The 10,712-nt window shown below is 42.0% G+C and overlaps 1 protein-coding gene across 1 annotated transcript; it reads right to left on the reverse strand.

Moving 5' to 3' along the window:
* Positions 1-3,843: 3,843 nt before the first annotated feature.
* On the reverse strand, positions 3,844-10,416 carry Hnrnpdl (heterogeneous nuclear ribonucleoprotein D-like). Its single transcript, XM_005388241.2, has 7 exons — positions 9,953-10,416; positions 9,114-9,282; positions 8,805-8,966; positions 8,241-8,372; positions 8,003-8,117; positions 7,241-7,411; positions 3,844-6,750 (listed from the first exon to the last, which is right to left on the reverse strand). The coding sequence occupies exons 1-7, from the start codon at positions 10,396-10,398 to the stop codon at positions 6,680-6,682; spliced, it is 1,266 nt and encodes a 421-aa protein (XP_005388298.1). The 5' UTR covers positions 10,399-10,416; the 3' UTR covers positions 3,844-6,679.
* Between the last annotated feature and the right edge of the window lie 296 nt (positions 10,417-10,712).

Below are 10,712 nucleotides of genomic sequence, written 5' to 3' on the forward strand. Positions count from 1 at the left end.
TAAGCAGCTGAGACTGCAGGCGTACACCACAGCGTCATGGTGTATCTGTTTTTCCTAACTGTAACCTAGTGGGTATATTAAGCCTGTGTCTTTTGTCACTTCTGGAATTGTTTCAGCCATTATCTCTCTTCAACTCCTCCTCTCTTCAACTACTGTCTCTTACTCTTTCTCTTATTGTACAGCTTCAGCTATCCTTACTCACTATACCTTCTGTGGCTCTAGTTCCTCACAGCAATTTTCATGCTTTATACTTTCCATGCTTCCCCTTGCCTGGGTCTCCCGAGTGCCGGCATTACAGGCGTGCACCACTGTGCATAGCAATTCTTAGTTTTGACCAGTTCTCTAAGACCTATGTGTATATGCATTACATAGAATAATTATTTAAAAAACAGAAATACATTAAATGAGATCAAAGGTATGATTCAGGGGGCTTTACTTCTGAAGCCATCCAAATGCATACTTTTTGAGATTCCTGAATACCCCAACTATTTTTAAAATATCATTTTCTCCAGGTAAAAATAGAACTTACTCCAAAAATGCCTTTTCTTTTTCTTTTTTAGAGACAGGGTCTCACTACGCAGTTCAGGCTGGCCTTGAGCTCACTTTGTAGCCCAGGGTGGCCTCGAACTCATAATGATCCTCCTGCCTCAGCCTCCTGAGTGCTGGGATTACAGGTGTGTGCCACCATGCCTGGCTGAAAATGCCTTTTCTTTGGCCCAATGATATGCTGTGGTTCTAAACCTTAGAAAGTAGTAATAAAAATGTTTGGATTTTCAGTATGATTTGATAGAAGTTTGATAGAAATTACATATTATTAGAAATATCTGTACAAACTAACAAAAATACTGTTTATTTTGGCTGATGTGACACTGATTATTACACTAAAAGTTCTGTCAGTGATATACTTTATAAAAATGTCATTAAACATAAGTAATACATTTGATAAACCATTTAAAACATAGAGCCTATGGAGGAAAGATATTTAAAGTGTTTCCTGATGATGAAAACATTTAAAACTAGGTAGGCATGGTGGTACACACCTGTAATCCCAGCACTCTGGGAGGCTTAGGCAGGACTGCAAGGTTGAGCAACTGGGGAATTCAGTGACTTAGCAAGACTGTCTCAAAATAAAGGAAATTAAAAAGGAGCCAGAGATGTAGTTCAGTGTGAAGTCTCTCAGTTCAATTCTCAGTACTCCCAAAAATAAAAATAAAAACATTGGAACTATCCTAAAATCCCACTTACCTGTCACAACTCCCACTCACTCAGCTGCTTGCTGTGAAAACATCTATGCCCTGAGTGAATAGTGGCTCAAGAGCGATCTAAATAATCACAGCAATTTCACAGATCTTCCTCGGAAACACATTATCCAGGCTCATATTTCATCCTAGGAATGATCTGTTGTCATACAATACTACTTTTCTACAAAAGATCTCAGAACTCATAAACCAAGTGTGTTAAAAGATTACTGACCAATCTATTTTTGTGTCTGCGGTACAGGGGATTGAATCCAGGACCTTTATATTGAGATACAACTCCAATCCTCTTTATTTTTTAAATTTTGAGACAATGCCTTGCCAAGTTGCCCAGGCAAGACTTGAATATTGGATCCTCCTCCTTTAGCCTCTCACGTGCTAGGACTATAGTATCTACAGTTCTGCTTATTTACTAACCAAGCTTAACACTTAAACGGCATCCCCAGAAGTGACAAACATGTTAGCTGAAAATCTAAGCCTCAGGTATACCTGATAGTTTAATGGACTTGAGATATTTAACAGATTCCAAAATGTAAGCAGAGTTGGTGTTTTTCAGTTAGCTAACCGTATCCACAACTTGAACATCCGGGCTGTTTTGAGTAGGATTTTTTGTCGGGCTAACTATCCTTACCTCTCAATAAATCACTGTGTGTTCACCAAACCAAACACCTAAGTAGAGAACAGCAGATGAAATTCACTTTGTGTAATTTCATCAGTAACAACTTCAATAAATTTTAGTCTGTTACCTTTATAAAAGCCAACAGTTCAAGACTACCGTGTGTATATGGGAGTGGGGACTGAACCCAGGACCCTTTTCATGTAAGGCAAGTGCTCTACCACTAAGCTACACCCTAGCCCTTTAAGAGACTAACCCAGATGGCTTTCAGAGAAATCTGTAATTTCCCAGCAACTACATTTAAAATTTATGTATAGACATTTTCTTAGGGGAGGCGTGTCTGAATTCACTTTTGGTCAATTTCTCAAAAGGAGATATCCATTGGTCAGGCTTCATGGTACCTCCCTATAATCTCAGCACTCTGGAGGCTGAGGCAGGATTGTATGCTTGAGGCCCAGCTGGGGATACATAACAAGCTCAAGGTCAGCCGAGATAGAAGATCACAAAGAAAACCAAAGCACTGATGGCATCAAAAAACTTGTCTGCAGCAGGATTTCTCAAACTTTTAACTTGAGCTGGTCTTTCAGAACCCACAATCTTGGGACCCTTTGGTATTTGAAATTTCTAGACTTCAAAACAAGAAATTATCTTTCCAAACTACTCTGAAATTGTAATACAAACACCTCTCCTAATACCTTTCTCAATGGGTACTGATGGGAAGGTAAAACCAGAGATTAAATTGCCCCTCAATGGCACGTGTCTTAAAAATGCTCAGCATTCTCTTGCAATTTCCAGCACACCACTGTATCATTTTCTAGTTCATAATATGGTTGAGATATACTTTTGTTTCTTGCTATAAAGCTGAACCTTGTTGAAATTCCAATGCGAGTTTTTAAAAATATAAAAACCAATTCTAAAAGAACAGGCCCAATTTTTTTTTTTTTTTTTTTTGAGACACTGTCTTGCTGTGTAATTCAGGCTGCCCCTGAACTAACTATATAGTTTGGGCTGGCCTCAAACTTGCAGCAATCCTGCCTCAGGCTCCCAAGTGACCAGCTCAAGAAAAGCCCAATTTTTATGCCAATAATTGAAAAAAAAAAAAAAAAAAAGAAGTACCACATCATACTGCTTTAGGTCAGAAAGATGAGACCATTGTAATTCAAAGGCAGGTCTATCAGGCTGGTTTGGAGAGGGACTTTTTTGGAAGGGTAGGGTAGTGGGGACTGAGCCCAGCACCTGCACAATGAGCAACATCCCTGCCACCCTCCCCCCTTTTTGAGGTAGGATCCTCCTAAACTGCTGAATTGCCCAGCTTGGGCTCAAACTCGCTATCCTTCTTCCCCACTCTTTTCATCAGGCCCGCACCCAAACAGCATCCTTTGGTTAACAGCTAATGGAGTCTGGTAATAGGTTAATACTTCTGTATTAAATTTCACCTTGTCACCTTCCTGAAAATGCTGAACAGTAATGCACTAACAGACATCCTGATCCAACAGTCCTATTTCTGTAAGTGGCTATGCAAGTATGGAGTATTAATTTTAAAGACACGGTCAAAATAGGTTGAGTTATGCCACACAACTTTGGTTAAAATAATCCATTAAGTGTATTTAGGTAAATGGGTTAACTTTGTAGACCAGGGCATTTGAAAATTCCTACCCTGCATGTGTCTTCAATGTTTAAACTACTGTTTGGTTCTAAATTAATAACCTAGAGATGGAACCTGAATACTAACTTTACAGGCCACTCAACTGCAACTGTCTAGAACACTTAGCCTTAGCAATTTATTTTGGATTCCCAGTTGGTGAAATGATAGGCTCTAGACTGAATTAAATCTCAAGTCCACAGGCCTTGAACATAAACCAAGTACATTTTCACTTCTAATTCTTGGTAAACAGTTTCAGGCAATAATCTTTAGGTATAACATTCCTTTCTCAAAGTCATACATACCAAGACTTAATGGAAGAGTTTGTGTTTTGTTTAAAAAGTTTTTATTCATTTTGATCAGGGGAAAGGACAATCTCAATGTCAACTTGTCACCTAACCATTGATTTGAACATATAGGATTCACTACTCTAGACACCACACCTACTGACAAAACCACCTGAAACATCGCCCTTTCAGGCCCTAGGATTCCATGTTAGAAAAATAAAGTCTGTTGAAAACAGCCAGCACTAGTACTTGGCTATACCAGAACAAGCCAATGCATCGAACCTGATAGCCCCACTAATACAAATATCATCAAACTGGGGGGTAGGAGAGGTACTGGTACTAAAAACTTACTTCTGGTTAAGTATGAAGTCAACTACTATAAGTGAACATGTATGCTAGCCCCCTAGCAGCATGGAAACAAACTTCCCTAAATCTATCAAAATTTCTATTTACCTCAGAAAATCTTTCAAAATCTAGATATAAAACTTTCAACACATCAGAAAGGTACGCTTAAGTGGCAACTTAGTCACATTAACAAACCTCACAGGTAAGCGCTACCACCTTCACTGTCCCTTCCCAAGTCTAAACATGAAAATGCCTACTCAGCTCATGCACTAACTGCACTTACAAGGTGGACTAGCGTTTCTCTAACCTCACACTACACAACTCTAGAACATCTTCCTAAGAATGTCCAAGTAGAAAACATTTTATTGTGTTGGCTATGACACATCAATAAAAATACAAGTATTCTGCCACTACCTCAAATCTTCATCTTTCAACCAAACTTTGAAAATCTCACACTTCTGAGAAAAGTCCGTTTTAAGTACTGAATACCCTTAAACCATAAACCTTACCAGTTTGAGTGCTGGTTGTGCACTTGTCTCCTTTAATCAAGAGGACAAAAGCCATGGTGTTATATTACCCAAGGTGTAGTCCAACGGACCACCAAGTAACTCCAAGGTCAAAACAACTAGTCAATCACACACTTGCCATGAAGAGGAACAAAACAAAAGGACTATCAACAAACCCCCACTTTTTGGCAAGTACTGGGGATAGAACCCCGGGCCTTGTGCATGTTAACCAGGTGTTCTACCACTGAGCTACACTTCCAGTCCCAAAAGTATCTTTCTTAAACACAGTATAGAAAACATATGGGCTAGTAGAAAGCTTCTCCTAATCACAATACCATGACTCATGTTTTGGGATAAAGTATCTGGAGGTAAGAACATTATTCAAAGATGTAGCAGAAGCCTCAGCTAAGGGAAATGCGCCTTACAGCATAGAATATACATACAAAAATGGGGCACAGGGTACTCAATCCTGCAGCTGGCTAAAGGATCAGTTTTTTCCCTATAGACCCAAACTCCCTACAAAATAACCTGTACCTTAATTATTGCTTATTTAAAATTACATCTTTACAGAGCTATGCAGTACCTCACGCAGAAAAACAATCACATAAGGAAGCATTTATTTGGGGTTTAACATGAGAAATCATACAAATAAAATTTGTATAAACATAAATCCACAGAGTCATAACACACAGCAAAGGACAAAGTAAAAACAAGGAAAACTAACTGGCGGCTATATACAGTTGGACACAGTTGTGTCTTGTACACTATAAAGTCTTTTACAAAATAATCATTAGAGCAACAGAAGACCAATCTTCAGTGTTGTCCTGGAAGATTTCTTAAGCATCTCCTAAAAACAAAAACAAAATAACAATTAGATCTGTGCAACTCTGACAAGCCTTCAAAGGTCCACTTTCATGAATTGTTTTAAGTCCTCACTTTATTCTTTTCTTCAATAATTAAAGATCACATGCGTATTTGTTTGCAAAACGCAGTTTGGGTAATGGATAAACTCACTCTGGAGTTTACAAATAGTATCAAATCCAAATCTCTTCGGAGAATCTGGGAATGCAACCTTCCCATATTCACAGGTTGGACACATAGATAAGGCCTACTAGAAGTATTTCTAGTAAGCCAAGTAAAATGCTATCACAAACATAAATTTCTAATAGACTTATTTATCTTAAGAAAACAAATCTCTTTGTGCATATGATCTTTAACTTATATCCCAGATTTTAAAGTTCTTGTTTTGGTTTGTAGATTTCACTATTAGCTATAAAAAGAAAAAGCAAGCATTAAATCTTAAAGAATGAACACTTAAAATGAGGCTCCACAATTGAAATACAACACTAAACAGAAGACCAAAATGATTAAGCTGTAAAAAGGCATTTATGTACTTTTAACTCCTGTAAAAAACCATTTAAGTTAAGTTTAGACACTTAATCTCCAAAAAGATTAAAAAAGAAGCCAAAGTCTGAAGTTTTCCACTTTAATCTTTACGCTGGTACATGAAGTTGGAAGAGACCATACCACAGGACAGCGTTTTCTGGTGTATGCCTTGCGCTCTGCCCGCAACGTGCGACCCCCAGAGATAGACGTGGTCAGGGTGACACACGGCCTGCAATGAAGTTCCCGCTGGCGGGTACAAACAAGGTATAATGTCAGAGTTAGAAGACAACATTCTTGTTTTCCTTAAGTTGTACCCATTTCAGTACTTTACCTGTTAATAGTTCTAAAAAAGTTTAATTATTCCTCTAGACCTCCTGGTACACAAAGCAAACAGAAAAACTCTTAAGTTTTTCTGTAATACTAAAAAAGGTGAGATAAGACTTTAAAGTTAAAGATCTATAGACACTTTAGGCAAAAGAGGCTGATAAAGCAATTAAAATTAACAATTTAGTAAAAACAGGCTACATAATATTTTGTTTTTACTTATTTTTTATTTGTCTATTGATCTTTAAATTAAATTAGACATTTCTACTGGTTTCTTGCACTCTTATACACACCTGTTTTCTCCAATGTCTTCCTCTTTAGTATGGCTGGTAATTGTTTTGGTGGTTGCCACCTCCTCGAGATGCCTTGCCATAAGTGCTCTGTTGACCTATTTTGAAAGGATACAAATTTTACTAAGAAAGTTTCTACATAAAGTGGTGTCTCCACAAATACATTAAGTCACGAATGTGTAAAACTTTGCATTCCAAACTTTAAAGTATTAAGATACTTTAATAACCAATGTAAGTTAAATGCAACACATCCTAGTGCTTTTAGTTAATTAAACTCAGGGCCTTCTTGGACCTTCTTATTTTTTGTTACAGGATCTGGCTAAGTTGCTCTGGCTGGCCTCTGCCTGCTTTGGCCCTCCAGGTTGACGGGATTATAGGCATGTGGCTACCACACCTGGCTCATCCCAGTTCTTTTTTAATTACCCTACTATCCTTTACGGATTTAATTACCCTACTATCCTTTACGGATCGAACCTCAACTCTGAACAGCAAATAGAAAACCCGTACACACAACTTCAGAATGGGAATGTATTTCAACACCAAAATTTTAATACCATTGGTTTATGAAAGTAAATTAAATATTCTTACCACTGTAGTCTGCATATCCCTGGCCATATCCATAGTTCCCATAGTTATACCCAGTATAATCATATCCGCCATAGCCACTATAGTTTTGATCACCACCATAGGCACTATTGTAATTTCCATATCCTTGATCATAATAGTTATTAAATCCTTGGTTCCAGTTTTGGCCCTGACCTGTAACAATGCAGTGATTGTTAGGAAACAACCTCTGACCCCCCAATGTAACACAAAACCTAAGTTCTTATGCCTTACTCTGCAAAAGGGATACAAATTTTGCTACCTACTAGTTTTTTTTGTTACAAATAAGGGGACCGAAAATCCAACTGTGTCAGTCTCAAGCTTACTAAAGTTAATGAAAAATCATTATGGTCAGGCTGTTCTAGTTCAAACAAGGACTCCTGCCCAACAAAACATGTAATGGTATTATTTCCTCAACAGTGATACCATTGTCAATGTGGCCATTCTTGGAACAAACAAAACCAGTAAGTTCATTTTATTGTGGTACTGGGGATTCAATGCAGGGCCTCTGCACAGAGCTATATCCCTAATCCCTTTTAGTTTCATCCAGGCTGGGCTGAACTCAGGTTCCTTCCCAAAATGAGCTCATAAAAAAGCAAAACAGAAAGTAACTAACCCTGATCCAAGCCGGAGTTTATTAACAGGAGTTTCAGGTTTAGATTTCACCTTGCTTTTTCTCATGGGCTTAATCTTACTGAGTATACACTGCTTATATGACAGAGTCACTGCACAAGAACTAAGTCTCACCTCGGCCACGACCCCTAGTACCACCTCGTCCACCAGCTGCAGCGCCTCTTCCTCCTTTTTGTTGTTGCTGTTGCTGCCGATACACCTCTTTGGGTTGTGCAACTTTGATTTCACACTGTAAACAGAAAATATAAACAGGATTTTTACTGAAGTGCAACCACCAAACCATTTTTTCCCCTTCTCAGTATATTTTCCCCTCCAATCCTCTAATTCTTTTAATGTAATTAAATGGTTTTACCTTCCCAGAACCAATTTGATGGTATCTGCTTTCTAACAATTTCTTGACTGGCTCTTCATCTGTGTATGTGATGAAACAAAATCCTCTCCTTTCATTTGTTTTTGTATCCATGGGAAGTTCAATGTTTTCAATCTGCAACCAAGACACACATTCAATACGTCAAGATCATCTAGTTATGGTAAAAAGGGACCAAAAGTGTTTCGATACCACAGGTGCTAATAAGGTGAGTTCTGAAAACACACTGCTTTATGAACAACCTAAAAAGATTCCTTGTGTATCAAGCACTGAGAAAAGAGTAGAACAACTTTTAACACCATCTTGTACCAAGAGATGGTAATTCCCAATACTGATCCCCATCAAAACACCTGGGTTTTGGTCAAAATAAATTAGACACTGGTTGTCATCCGAACACAGAAAGCAGCAATTAAAAAAAGTGCTCACTAGAAGGCACTTGAGTAGTAATTTAATGCAATCCTATCACACCAAGTATAGTAAGCGCCAAACTACATCCGGAATGAACATTCTGTAACACATGTAAGATACATGTAAACAATCATACCGCACCTCTCCAAAAGCTCCAAAATATTCTTTAATTTGTTCTTCAGAAGTATCTGGGCTCAATCCACCCACAAACACCTTTTTAGGGGGTTCTTTCCCTTTTAAAGCTTTGGCCCTTTTGGGGTCTATCAATTTGCCATCCAGTTTGTGTTCTTTTAGTTCCAAAACCTGGGAGACAATTTAAGAAAATGTCAACAGTTTAAGAAAATGTCAACAGGAGACAATTTAGAAAATGTCAACAATATAAGAAAATGTCAACAAACCTCAGAACAATTTACAAAACACACACTCAAACAATGCAAAACACACGCCTACCTTATCAACGCTAGCAGCATCTTTGAAAAGCACAAATCCAAATCCTCTTGATCTTCCAGTGACTGGGTCTGTTTTAATTGTGCAGTCTACAACTTCCCCAAATCGAGACAAATACTCTGTCAGATCTTTCTTGCTTGTATCCCAGCTCAAGCCTCCAATAAACATTTTACTAGAAATAAAAATTTAATGTACCTTAAACCAAAAGGAGATTTTCTAAAGGGAAACAGTTTTTAGTCTATTTCAACGACAAATAAACAATGGACCACGACAATCTCAAAATTCAAGCCAGCAGGATGCACTCCACACCGCAAACCTAGAGACCGACAAACTGGAAAAGACCCCGGCCAGATTTCTTTGCATCAGAAAGCCAAACTTCCTATCCGGCCCCTCCCAACTCCGCTCTACTAGCGTCCTCAGATGTCAAGCCAACGATCCACCTAAACAGCTCGCTGTCTAACGTTGTGGGCCTTGCTGAAGTGCCCAAACATGACTTCCCCGCAAGTCTTTGCTCGGAGCGCCTCGCGGAGCAGTCGGGACACAATGAAGAGGCGGCGGCAGCTGGGGCGAGAGGCGCGTCGACCCGGCCCGGCCCGGCCCCGCCCCGCGCGGCGCCTGCGCAGTCGGGACGCTACCGCCCTCTCCGCCCTGCCCCCCACCTCCTCGGCCTCTCGAGTCCCCCCGCGCCACGTCCCCCTTTCCTGCTTCCTCCGAGTTTGCGGGGTCCAGGGGCACGCGGGGAACCGCCTCCGGGACAGAACGGGGGCAGCGCGCGGCTCCCGGGGACGACGGGCGCGTGCAGCGCGCTGGCGGGGAGGAGCAGAGGGGGGAGCGTGCGGTACCCGTCATCCTGCTGGTTCTTGCTCGCGTTGATCTTGGACCCCTCGGCGAACTCCTCTATATTGCTATACTCGTTCATGTCCTCCATGGTGGCGGAGCCGTCGGCAGGGGCGAGCGGGCGCGCGGTCCGGGTCGCGGGGGTGCTGGCGGCAGCGGAGCGTTGTATGGAGCTAGATTTAAAATGGCGGCGGAAGAGGTCCGGGCGCCGCCTGCGCCCTCCCTTTATAGCCGCCCCGCCCGCCAATCGGGAGGGCTGCTGCGCGGTGACGTGGCGCGGGGCCCGGCGCGCCCCCTGCCGGGCGGAGCCAGCGGCCAGCGAAGGGAGGAGAGGGGCGAGCTGCCGCGGCGCCCGCGGCCGCCAATGGGAAAGACTACGGGAGGCCAAGGGAGCGGGAGCGGCGGGGAACAATGGCGGCGGCACATGGGCGAGCCGGGGCGGGACCTCCATCGCAGGCCTTCCGGCGGAGACCGCAAAGGAAGGGGAGCGGGCTGGGGATGAGCGAAGGCTCGGATGCGAGACGCAAGGGCGGTGGGTCCGGGCCGGCGATCGCGAGCGCGCCGCTGCAGGGCCGCAGCCCCTCTTGCCTGGAGAGCTTTGTCCCTGGCGTCGGTCCGGCCCGTTCTTAGCGCCGAGCGCTCAGCCCGCCTTGGGCGCCTTCCGTATCTGGTGCGGCGTGGAGGCGGCGGCGGCCGCTATCGCCCAGCGCCGAGCGCGCTGCTAGGAGGAAGGCAGCCCGCGCTCTCCCGCCTCCCGCCGCCGGC

The sequence above is a fragment of the Chinchilla lanigera genome, unplaced genomic scaffold (assembly GCF_000276665.1).
Source record: "Chinchilla lanigera isolate Chin_1 unplaced genomic scaffold, ChiLan1.0 scaffold00032, whole genome shotgun sequence".
Lineage (NCBI taxonomy): Eukaryota > Metazoa > Chordata > Mammalia > Rodentia > Chinchillidae > Chinchilla > Chinchilla lanigera.

What these genes read in the sequence shown, in the direction of transcription:
- Hnrnpdl (XM_005388241.2), bottom strand. Translation starts at nt 10,398, where the DNA reads ATGGAGGTCCCGCCCCGGCTCGCCCATGTGCCGCCGCCATTGTTCCCC. An exon ending in AAGAACCAGCAGGATGACGG is followed by an intron (nt 9,283 to 9,952) that starts GTACCGCACGCT and finishes TTTTATTTCTAG; the next exon opens with TAAAATGTTTATTGGAGGCT. An exon ending in ATGCTGCTAGCGTTGATAAG is followed by an intron (nt 8,967 to 9,113) that starts GTAGGCGTGTGT and finishes ATTGTCTCCCAG; the next exon opens with GTTTTGGAACTAAAAGAACA.